The sequence below is a fragment of the Diadema antillarum genome, unplaced genomic scaffold, assembly GCF_040938485.1.
Source record: "Diadema antillarum isolate AM-2024a unplaced genomic scaffold, OU_Dant_1.0 scf00000070, whole genome shotgun sequence".
NCBI classification, from domain to species: Eukaryota; Metazoa; Echinodermata; class Echinoidea; order Diadematoida; family Diadematidae; genus Diadema; species Diadema antillarum.
The window spans coordinates 878,328-891,467 of NW_027270959.1; the positions used below are offsets into that span (position 1 = coordinate 878,328).

Below are 13,140 nucleotides of genomic sequence, written 5' to 3' on the forward strand. Positions count from 1 at the left end.
TTTTATCATAAACAGAGCAAAAGTGCATATCGCGTAGCTATCACCTTCAAGAAATCGATGAAAACAAACAGACCATGGTTTGCATTCCAAACATAACGAACAGACTGATATCCAATTTAATTTTAAGGTTGCATGCACTTAACAGATATTATATCTATGTGGTGTATGTCCTATACTTACATGTATAGCGAACACTTTTTCTAAAACTCGTAAAAGAGCAGCTGTTTATCACAGGGCAATTGCAGCTTGCCGTAATTGCATTTGCCATGGCAACAGAAACGAAAACAACCCGTACAGCAGCTAAATGAAAGATGTGAGAATTTCAGTTGTATATAGCTGGCACCAACTGCACCCGTTGTAACTTGGATAATTGCAAGCAGAACAAAAAACACAACAAAACAAAACAAAACAAAACGGAAAAAAAAAAAAGAACCAGAATTGGGTGTGATGGGCCCCTGGTATAATCGTGAGGAAGCTAAACAGGAACACGTGATAAATACCGGCTATAATATATGTAAAGTGCTCGAATGGGCTGTATAAATAAATTAAATCCGAAAAGAGCTAGGCTTTGTATAAGCAGCAGATATGGTTTGTGACTCGCGACATTGGGGAAGGACATTGTTTTATTTATATGGGCAATAAAAACTCACTCGTCGTAAAGGCCTTCAATCACCAGAATAAAAGAAAAAAACGCAATTGAGAACATCATATACAAGATATATGAGTGAATATCCATGAATTTCACATTCCCTCTACCACTATGTTCCCGCGCGTAAATTTGGTGAATAACCTTATTTGCGGAATATTTTGCAGTAAATTTCAGTCGTTCGTAATACGTTAAACAAAACTAAAAAAAAAAAAAAAAATCAGTAGCTTGTCTCCATCTAAGCATAATATCATGACATTATTTTTGAATGTATTAGGTAAAACTGGTTTGAATATTTTGAGGGAGCGCGGAAATTCATCGTAAAGTAATTGAAAGAACATGGACCTATATGTTCAAACTTCATCAATATATCATTTTGCATGATCTGTAATAGATGTTGATAATCAAATTCAATTTGAATTTGCGGTTTGTTGTTTGATTCTTTTCGTTCCCTTTTGTTTTTATATCTGCGCTCACTGATGCTGATAATCGTGTTCCTCGATAAATTGACACTACGCGACTATGAATTATATTGTATATATACTACATCCTTACAATAACTAAAACACGGTATATCCTGCTGGGAATAACAGTGTCCCACGAGTGTAAAGCACAATATAAAACACAATGTGAACACACTGTGAAAACAGTCAGCTACTGATGAGTTTTGAACTTGGAGATTTCCGTTGTTTCCCAGTTTGATATAAACAAGATGAAAAAAGAAAATTCGCAAACATTTACAGTGCATATCAAATAGGACTACATGATCAAGGTTTTAGTGGACAGAGTCCAGTTAAACACATGCCATTGTGCGGTACAAGTCTAATAATAAGGCATGTGCCAAATTGTGTCTCGCCCATTCGTGTAGAAAAAAAAAATGTTTTTCTAACTCCAGAAAGTTCATTGACCCGCCTATGACCTTTGACCTTGTGGTGACTTTCAAATCCCAAGGGACATCTACCATCCAAGTTTGGTCACAAACGGACATAGGGATCGAAAGTTATGAGCCATAATCGAAATGCGCCGTAAAAACTTAACATTGGGCCCTACAAGTTCGTTGACCCCTGTTTGTGATCGTTAACCTTGTGATGACCTTCAGCTCCCCAAGGGACATCTACCAACTAAGTTTGGTCACAAACGGACATAGGGATCAAAAGTTATGAGCCATAATCGAAACGCGCCGTAAAAACTTAACATTGGGCCCTATAAGTTCATTGACCTCTGCCTGTGACCTTTGACCTTGAGTTGACCTTCATGTTTGGTAGAAATGTGCAACTTTGTATAACCACTCTTCACTCCAAGTTTGATTGAAATTGCAGTCCTCAGTAGAGAGTTATTCAAGTTTTTGTAGCGTTACGGACGGACGACGGACGGACAGACGCCGCAGGCGATCCACACCTCCGGTGGGCTCGACAAAAATTAGTCATTTCCTCATAAAATCAGTCATTTTGTGACGAAATGACTGACTTCGTAACGAAATCGGCCGTGCGACACTTGGCGCCCCATAGAGCTTATCCTCGAAATTTGATAGCTTTTCCTCGAGGTTACGGATCACCGTCTGAATGTAGGCCTACACTGTGTAACTAATGTTTTATCAACAGTTCACATGATAGACATGTTTTGATAACGCATTCAACAGACATGATTACTGTAGTATGAAATCTGGTACTGATGTGAGTCATCACCTCACAGAACTCCGAATATAAGTGGAATTCAAAAGTATCGCCGAAATTTTGTTTTTAATATTGTGTATAAGCCATCACCATGTTTAACATATGCACCAACAATCTATATTTGCAGATAAAAGTACGAGTTCCTCCCTTAAATATTTCATTATGTCAATTACGGTGAACCTGGTGACGACTTAAAACTCTGGAGTTTGGGAATGTTTGCGCCACTGTATTCTCCGGTTTGATGGTGCAAGTATACGAGACAATAAGTGTATCTAGAGAGGCACAAAAGTCACGGCCGTTCACTCGACACGGTGCTATGATTCTGGATTTTTCTTAGATATATCACAGACAAGGCAGAGAAGAAGCACAAAATCTCTGCTGTTGACTTGACACGGTCCTATGACTCTCAATACACGAAAGAGAAATACATCGAGCGTCACGGTTGACCTTTGAACATGACTGTGTCTTGTATCATAATCATGATAAGTCTCACTTGCTATATTATATCCCAGTGTTATGTGTTTCTGTGTTTTCCCCCCGAGGAGGAGAAAAAAAGAAGCAAAACAGAACTCGAACTCGAGAGCAACGTGTGGAGAGTTATGGAGAAAAATACACCACCAGTAAGCGCCTGGCATGATGCCCGACGTGAAAACGACTGGTACCTCCCTTTCACCTATACAAACCTGAAGCTCTCTACTTCATACACATTAATTTTGTCGTATGTAATATCCCACGCGCTGTCGCTATAGGCGATCTATCACTAATACTTGGTCTTCTTCCACTTCGTCTATAATACTATTCAAGTATAATAGCCGTTTAGTCTCAATAAACATGGTCTAATCCTGTTTCGTCTTCAACCAATTCATCTGATGACCATTAGTGCAATTGTCACAGCCTCACTATCGGTCTACCAGTTTGTCTACTTCCACATGGGCTATGCCCATTTCATCTAAAAAAATGGTAAAAAATCCAAGAAGACGAAATTGCAATGAGACCATCTGGTCATTAGATGAAACGATAATTACTAGTAGCCGAAGTGTTAGTGCATTAGACCAAGCGAGGATTGGGCAAAACGGGCATTAGACAAAAATGATAGTATCTAGTTTAGCCGTATACTTGCGTTAGACGAACCTGGATGTAAAGCAGCTGACATTAGACCAAGTGGCAATAAACCTCCTTATAATATATGCCTTTAGATACGGAGCCCCCGGCTACTGCTACGCCTTTCAGTTCCAGGGACAGATGAATAGCAAACTTAGTATAGGTCTGAATGACGCTTTACTGTACAATGAGGGCGGAAAAGATGTTTGTTACAAAAATGACTTAATTATACAGAAATAACATTATCCGTTACCCTGCTCGCATTCTGAACATCCCAAATGAACACTGTGAGAAGATAATCATCTCATTATAATCTGTCATTTTACGAGCATCTACTCTCTTTAAAAAAATCGAGTGAAAATATTCATTTTCACTCGTTTTAGAGTGACGTCAGGAATCACTCCAAAATCTTCGAGTGATCCCTGAGGTCACTCCAAAACGAGTGAAAATGATCAGTTTCACTCAAAATTCACTCCAATTTCACTCTAAATTCACTCTTTTTTTGTATTCACTCCTTCAAGAGTGAATATTTTCACTCGATTTTTTTTAGAGAGTATCATCTATCATTTCTTATAATGTATATTATACAGTTACAAAAATTATAATCAAAAACCTCTGTGAAAAAAAAGGCTTGTATACGGAAGAGCTGACTATCCTCATATACACACAAACACACACACACCACCCCTGTCTTTTACCTCTACCATACCCCTCTTTTACGCGAGAAAGGGGTCGACAGAACAAGCAGGAATGGGATAGACAAGGAAGAGGAGAGGGATGGAGGGGGGGGGGGACATGGAGAGAGGGGAGATCGAGAGTAGACGGGCGGTTGGGGCGAGAGGCGAGATCCTCGTGGAGATGGGAGAGACCTTTGTGGTCGACTACCTACTCGTTCACGCCGCCGTGCATCGCCTCCGTGAGGTACCGCGCGCTGGGCGAGAGTTTGACGCTCCGAGAGGAGCGCCGGATGTTGCCCAACGCTGAGAGGACGAAGTGGTAGCAGAAGATCGTCAGTATACACGTTCCGGCGAGCATCACGACGGTGCGGCGTGAATGAAGCCGACGTCGCATCTTAGTGGACGATGAGCACACTGAAAGAAACGAAACATATAGAACAGATATTTATATTCATATTCCAGTAGATCTACTTATACGCAGAGATGGTGCAAGGGTATACTGTGAACATCTCACTGACATTCGTAAAGCAGAAAGAAACAAACAACTAAACAAACAACTAAAAACAAAACAAAACAAACACATAGAAAGAAAACAAAATAAAACAAAATAAAAACAAGAATGAAAGACGCTTAAGGATTACGAGTTTCACTTAAAGTTATACAATGACATTTGCCACAACGGTAAACCAATGACATTTGCCACAGGGGCATAATATTGCCTATATTTGATAAAGTCAAGGCAATTCAAAGAGGTAATTACGTCACCGTCGAATAACTCAAGGATAGGATGGCTATAATTTCCCAACAATAAACTCTCTTGAGTCCTCAGGATGTTACGCTCGCTGGATGTTATACAACACTTATTAATGTATAATGTGATTGAAACAGGCATTATTTTTTATCGCTTCGAAAGAGGATATTAAATGTAGCTGAAAAATTTGTTTGCATATATACCCGAAGATGATTTTCTCAAGCGATAACATCATCACTTTATGAAAAGTGTGTAACATCGCGTCATTGTAATCGGAGCAACATCACATTCTGAGAAGCGCGTAACATCACGGTGTTGTTTTTTTTTTTATTGTAATCGAAGCCAATGTTCCATTCAGACATGGCCCTTACACCATATAGAAGTTTTATTTTTGTTCCGATTCAAAGTGCATAACTGTTATGATCACTTTATTCGTGAAGCCAACTTTTTGAATCTGTGGCAGGTGTATGGAGAAAAGGTTACCCTTTAAAACAGTCATAATAAAAGCCACATTTTTTTTTTTTCACAAGCTCCCGATGTCCTCTTCGCGCAGTGCAAAGTGGTGCAATGTAAATTCTGTCAAAGGGTATAAAGTGTAATATACGATAACCCTACTCTGAAAAAAAAAAATCTCTGATGTATCACCCACACAAACACACGGGCGCGCGCACACAAACACACGGGCGCGCGCACACACACACACACACACACACACACACACACACACACACACACACAATAATGATGATAATGATGAAAGATAAAACTGAGAGAAAAAAAAATCACCTAGAGGCATATTCTATCAAGGAGCCAGAGAATGTTAAATCTTGGATGATTCGACACCACGCGAGATTGGCTGAGAAAGGGACACGCATGCAGACTGCAATGCGTTGAATTTTAGATGGCCCTGGTATGGAATGAAAACGCTCCATGAAATAGAATGGATGGCCGAGGAGGGACCCGGGTGAAGAGTCATTCCTTCACGTGATAATCATTTTTTTTTCTTCTTCTTCTTAACTCTCTTTCTGTCTCGTTCCCTTGTCATTAATATTTAGTGGATGGATTATTACAGGGGCATACAGAATATATTTTGTGCCTATATTGGAGCAGGACAGTGACCTCCTATAATGAAGATAACGGGTAAAATGCAGTCAGAAGACAAATCAGTGTACCAAAAAGGCGAGTTACCGTGAAAAAATGGCGCTCGGCTACTTTCTAAATTCTTTAGATTGAAATGAGGGACCAATCCGAAATGAGATCGAAAATCTCAATCTACTAGATTTAAAAGTCAATCTTCGCCCGTCCTATGTTTGGCCTGCCCGATTAAAGAACAATATCGTTCCATTAAAGGTATTATTTACCACTGGAAGTAGCGATAATAAAAAAAGTTCGAGTTATCACATTTGATGTATATTTGTAGTTCTTGTATCACAAAACATCCTACTACGTACTAGGCATGTAAAAACTTCGCAATAAAGCCTAATATATATTGTACAAGGAGATATCACTATTTTTCTCACTAAAACATAACTGTGGACGGTTTATTCTAGAAATAGTTTTATTATAGCTATTGTTCACATTATGTAGATTTAACAATACTTAACAATGATTATAATTATCTTTCTTCTTTCCTTTTTTCATTGGTTGTTTCTATCCCTAAACTCAAATTTTATTTTTAGAACTATTTTGAAGCACTAAAGCTGAGATTTTGTCTCATCTGTAAATAATGCCTTTAATAGATACCTACAGTATACAACATGTACTAAGTAGCTGGCCCGGGCATGCAACATGAGGGTAAATGCTTGGCCCGAATGACCATTTTCGTCGACGAAATGACTGATTTCGTAACGAAATAGGCTATGCAACACTCGGCGCCCCATACAAAACTACGGTCTTTGTCCATGGTTTAAACCATGGACAAGATTGTACCATCTTCGTGAATTCGGGCCAATGAGTGGATTTTGGGAAAGTACCTCATCAAGGTCAGCGATAAAAGGCTATTGAACTTCGGCTAAAGATTGACCCTTAATAATAGCGGCAAGTTCTAGAAATATTCACTGGTAATACGGCTTTATTACAGGATGGGCATATAATAGTAACTACGAATTCATGACAAAAATGAGAGGTCAAGGACAGAAGACACTGTACCTTTGTAAGTTATTGGTATACTCTCATGTCATATCGGCCGTATCAGGTTCTTGCATCGCAATGAAAAAAAAAAATCGATGTTATTTGCCACCGTTCACACACGCTGTGCACAAGACAAATTATCGCGAAGTAGTGACCGGAACATGACCCCAGGTAACCGAGAGTGAGTGTGGACGCCACGGGTGTGGACATACTGTGGCGAGTGGCATTTTGGGGATTTAAAAATTGTTCGCGTGCCGTTTAGACACACCGCGCAGGTCAAATTATCACCATATTTATTTCAAAAACACCGCTTTTTCAAACACCGCTAATTTCGGGTGTGTGTGAGTGCGGCTAGCTAGGTACATGCACAGAATGAGCACTGACGAAGTACAAGTATTTGACTGTCGCTCGTAACGACAGGGCACCTAGGGACATGACCACGACATTTTTGTCATTCCAAAGCGTCCACGCTCGGGACAGTGCCAAGTACATGTACTAGTAGTATACGGTTACACATCTTCAAGGTTGACTGTCATAAACAAAGTACGCCTGAGCAATACACGTTTCATTAAAATCGTACAGAAGATAAAAAGATCTTCGATTTCATGTTATGGTCGCTAATCAGTGATATTAATCATGTTAATGAGTGGTAACCACATAAATGGAGCGATGGTGTTTTTATCATGCATGCACGCAACAACTCTCCCACAATAACAGGGAATTTAAGAGCAATTTTGATCGTACAAGGAAGTTGATTTTTGTGGGCTTATTTTAAACTATCGTTTATAAAAACAAGAAGCAGTTAATCTACGCAGACGCCAAGTTCAACTACCAACAAGTGATTTTTTTTCTTTTCCTTTTTCTCCTTGTTTAGACACGTTTTTTATAGTTTCTGTCACGAAGGAAATTGGGAAATTTTCCTGCCAAGCACAGACATTGTTTTGAGTGTAAGCTATTCAAATGCCCATTGTTAGTCGTTGGACAATGCACTATTATGCAGCACGAATTTGGCCGCCAGACAGCCAAAACACACATGAAATCCAGGGGGTTCCACTGGGTAATCATGGAAGTACTCCAAATGGCAATCAAATGTGAATGTCTAAATAAGGGAGAAGGGGCTAAAGGTTTTTATAACCTTGTCAGGGAATGAGCACTTTAATCGAAAGATTCCAAGGCGACTCTATACAGACTTGGGGGGGGGGGGGGTGGAAGTTTTGTGGCTGATCCTAAATGACTAATGTATGTTCGATACTACAATGTATATGCGATGTATATTGTCCATCAATACCGCGTGATGGACAAATGATGTTAAAGAAGACTGCGTGCCTAGCTACGTGGGGGGGGGGGGAGGGGAGGGGGAGGGGAGGGTTGAGGAGCTAGGGGACACGTGTAGCATTGAACAATATACAATGGGACTGGCATGAAATGCATGGGGCCACTAGTTTGGAGTTATGAGTTTTTCCACCCTATCTGAACTGCATCCTGCATACATTAATTTTGACATCAAGATAGAATTCTCTTCTTTTCAATGCCGTATAGTCGGAAGTATAATCAATATTTTTTTTACAACTTCAATACATCTCCAATACAGTACCCACCGCGCACTACAATAATAGTATTATAGTGAGCGCGGTGATTGTGCACTGCAGTTGTACAGTATGTCCCCCCCCCCCAAGAAAAAAAAATACAATAAGATTTTCGCATTGATAACACTCAATATGATTGAACTGTCGAAATGCTACTTCAGAGTCTTAAAACATAACATCTTAGCTCTATTTTGCAGAAAACCCCATTAAAGGACAAGTTCACCCTCATTAACATAAGGATTACGAGAATGTAGCAATATTAGTAGAACACATCAGTGAAAGTTTGAGGAAAATTGGACAATCGATGCAAAAGTTATGAATTTTTAAAACTTTTGTGTTGGAACTGCTGGATGAGGAGACTACTAAGGCTCGTGATGTCATATGAGTAAAACAGTATAAAGAAAATGTAAAGAAAATTCAACATATTTTCACTTTTTTTTCGCATAATAAAAGAGCACTTGACTTGCCTCTTTCTAAAGGCAATGGAATAATATTACCCATAACATATGTCAGTAACGAGTCAAGGGAATGTGTACTTTTTTCAAAAGATGAAATTTTGTGAAATTCTCTTTATATTTTCCATATATCGTTGTACGCATGTGACATCATACACTGCAGTAGTCTTCTCATCCAGCGGTGACTGCACAAAAACTTCAAAAATTCATAACTTTTGAACGGATTGTCCGATTTTCCTCAAACTTTCAATGATGTGTTCTACTAATATTGCTACATTCTCTCAATCCTTATGTTAATGAAGGTGAACTTGTCCTTTAAATTTGGTTAAGCGGTCACAGTGAAATGTGGATTGTTGTGAAGCATGTCATGAGTCTAGCACTTGGATGCTCTTGTGTGTGAACACAACAGACCGAACTTGGAGGGAAGAGATTCCTGACATGCTCTACAAAATTCCTCATTTTTCTTTGACCACTGAAGCAAATCGAATGGGGTTTTCTGTAAGAGATGTGGGCAATGAGTTATAGTTTCGTATCCTGAAATTGTATTTGGATTGATGCACTATTTTTAAAGTTATCATTGCGGAGGGTCCCGTTGTAATTTTTTGGGACATACGGTATAGTACACGGCACTTCGCATGTCTGGTGATCATGTGATGTTGGACGAGATAACGGGAAGTACTGACAGCATGTAATAGTTTCTGCGTTCACTGTATAAATACATCATAGAATTATACACCACTTGAAGAACAAAAGCTATTCCAACTAAATATTGTACATAACCAAAACTCGAACAGACATTTGAGATCATCAAACATTTGAGATCACCAAACAGACACTTGACATAACCAAAACTCGAACAGACATATTTTGAGATCACCCTTAAAAGGAGACCCAAACCAAAACTCGAACAGACATTTGAGATCATCAAACATTTGAGATCTCCAAACAGACACTTGACATAACCAAAACTCGAACAGACATATTTTGAGATCACCCTTAAAAGGAGACCCAAACCAAAACTCGAACAGACATTTGAGATCATCAAACATTTGAGATCACCAAACAGACACTTGACATAACCAAAACTCGAACAGACATATTTTGAGATCACCCTTAAAAGGAGACCCAAACCAAAACTCGAACAGACATTTGACATAACCAAAACTCGAACAGACATTTGAGATCACCCTTACAGGAAACCCAAACCCAAAGAGGAAATGTGGATTAAGTGAAAGCAGCAACATTAGTAGAACACATCAGTGAAAGTTTGAGGAAAATCGGACAATCATTACAAAAGTAATTATTTTTTTTAAATTTTGGTGTTGTAATGACTGGATAAGGAGACTGCTAGAGTTCATGACGTCGTGTGTGGACAACAATAAAGAAAATATAAAGGGAATGCCACAAAAATTAATTTTTCATGAAAATTACAAATTCCATCAACTTGACACTGACATATGTTAAGGGTAGCAATATTATTCCCCCTGCTTTCTGAAAGCGGTTGGTCAAGTGCTCTTTCATTATGCTAGAAAAGTGAATTTTTGTGGAATTCCCTTTATATTTTCTCTATATTGTTGTCCACACATACACATGTTACGTCATCACCTCTAGTAGTCTCCTCATCCAGCGGTCCCAACACCAAAACTTTTGCATCGATTGTCCGGTCCGATTGTTTCTTTGGGTTTGGGTTTCCTTTAAAACAATCATTGTAAATAATGTCCACATGTAAAATAACTAGAGAGAGAGAGAGAGGGAGAGAGGATGTATTTCATGGAATTTTATGCAAAGAGGACAAAAATGAAGTTGGGCTCACATGTCATGCTATACATCGCAGAGTTGCCAATTCGTGTTTGATTGCTCAAGACTTAAAAAACAAATCATTATACTGTCAATAGTTTTGATCACATTTGATATCTTTCATTGTCCTGTTCCTCTCAATTTTCCTGCTTCGATTCACACAAACTCCACTTCAGGGTAGACATCCTCTGTAAAAAGATATGTGCAAGAGAGAGAGGGGGGAGGGGGAGGGTAAACGCGCTGACACACACACACACACACACACACACACATACAAACGTTCATTCACTCATTGTATTGGGCAAAATATATAACAATATATGCAAGTCATAACAGAGAAGCACTCCTAAGAAATAACATGTGCTTGTATAGTTAGAGCCCCTAAATAAAAGAAGAAAAAAAAGAAGAAGATCCATTTCATTACTCGCTGTGACATTGACCAAATTATACACAATAGACCAATCAATATAACGCATACAACATACATCAGGTGACAAAAATAAACAAACAAACACACAAACAAACATAAACATAAATTTGTTTACACACACAATCACTCACACCTCAAGAATGAGAGACCTGAGAGAAACGTGTACATATCGCAGACTATTGCATGACGCTTGCATGGCGTCAATGTTTTCAGATGGTACAAAGGTATGTGTATGTTGCGTGACGGCTAGGCTTTTCGAAACATGGACAGTTGATAGTGATAAGCGTGCATCAACCACAGGGAAACTGTACATTACAGCGACAGAAAGCCAATGAAGACAAATCGAAAGTTAGAAACATTTACAGTCAGACGCTGGGGCAGAGCTCTCTGATTTATAGCTACTATTCATTATCAGTACGCATTCGGTCAACTGGTCAAAGCGAAAGTAACGTGATCACGGTGATACCAAGGAGGTGGCCACCCCCGTGGTGGTAACCCCTGTCAGTTCCAAATTCTTTTTTAGTGAAGACAGATGAAAATAGAACGGCATATGTTTCATTAAAACGTTAGACGTATAATAATTGTATACGAAGACCATGGAATATTGGTACACTCATGTTATGGGAACAGAGATATTGGTTCCAAACGCATAAATTCAATGCAAGTGTGTTAAAATTATAGATGTCATCACATAACATCACTTTCACCACTTAAATACAAATACCATTTTCAACAAAAATCATGAATTACACTTCGTACCCCTTTCCCTATACTTAACAAAGTCAACGTCAACATGTGACATTACAATGAGTAAAGTGGTGTTTGCAAATTGGCAACACTTTTGTGCGCTGATCTTTAGTAGTACTAGTACAATGTATTCTCACTTCATGTAGGCAGTTTTGGCTTTGTGCCCGGTGGATTATTATTGACCCAGATGCGTATACTGATTAGGTGACTGATATTAATTTTCTATGTAAGGCCTGCAAAGGTTTCATTTTTTTCTCAGCTTTTGTTTCAGAACAGCTGTCTGGGTATGAGATAAAAAGAAGAAACATTATCATTCCTGTGCAAACGCACACACACACATACAATGTACACACACACACACACGCACACACATGCTATCACATGCGCCTCCTTTCCACTTCGTACATATAGGTGCCTAAACTACCGCACACACAGTCATAATTTTTATGCGTGCCAATCATTGCACGTGTGTTGTCCATGTGTTACGAGGACCACGGATAGCAACAGTGCAAGGTCAAATGCAGTGTACTCAGTACTGTAATTTTATCTTGTGTCCTGTTGGCAGCGTGGTCGCCAGAGCTTGCCGCATGTGGGCGAAGATACTGCACACAACAGTGGCGACTGTGAAAAAGCCACTAGCACAATCGTTTCGTCAATATATGGAATAATACACTTGTATATCATATACAATTTTTTTTTCTTTTTATGATGCAAACGCTGTTGAAAAGATGGAATTTTTTAAGTGCGGGGGCAATGAAATGAAAAGAAACGTTTTCGTGCTTTGTCATTTTTTTCCCCAAATAGACGTCCATGTACTGAAGTGTATCCTTCATAGTAATGGTGGAACAAATTTGCCGATTTTTTTTTCTTTTTTAGTACAAAACTATGGGAGGGGTTTTTGTTTTGTTTGCGTGGGTGTGTCATGTGTGTGTAAGTGTAGGTGTGTCCAATATCACTTTCAGATCACATAACTTCCTTACAATCATGTCTCGTAGCCACTAATTCGTTAACGTTCTGTTGATTGATTTTAATTATTTATGCAAAGAAAATTTGGAGTTTGGAATGACATGTCATTTTCGATTATCAATTATTGTTTAGAAAAGAGATAAGGTACCGTAAATCCGCTCCCTTCGAAATAACCCTTTTC

At 38.9% G+C, this 13,140-nt stretch overlaps 1 protein-coding gene across 1 annotated transcript in view; it reads right to left on the minus strand.

Moving 5' to 3' along the window:
- The window catches only part of LOC139716777 (CMP-N-acetylneuraminate-poly-alpha-2,8-sialyltransferase-like), a 55,954-nt gene that overhangs the window by 24,594 nt on the left and 18,220 nt on the right, over nt 1-13,140 (minus strand). Inside the window, exon 2 of the mRNA XM_071628311.1 lies at nt 4,310-4,511. Within this exon, the coding sequence (XP_071484412.1) occupies nt 4,310-4,511 (202 nt within the window). The remainder of the gene's footprint in view (nt 1-4,309; nt 4,512-13,140) is intronic.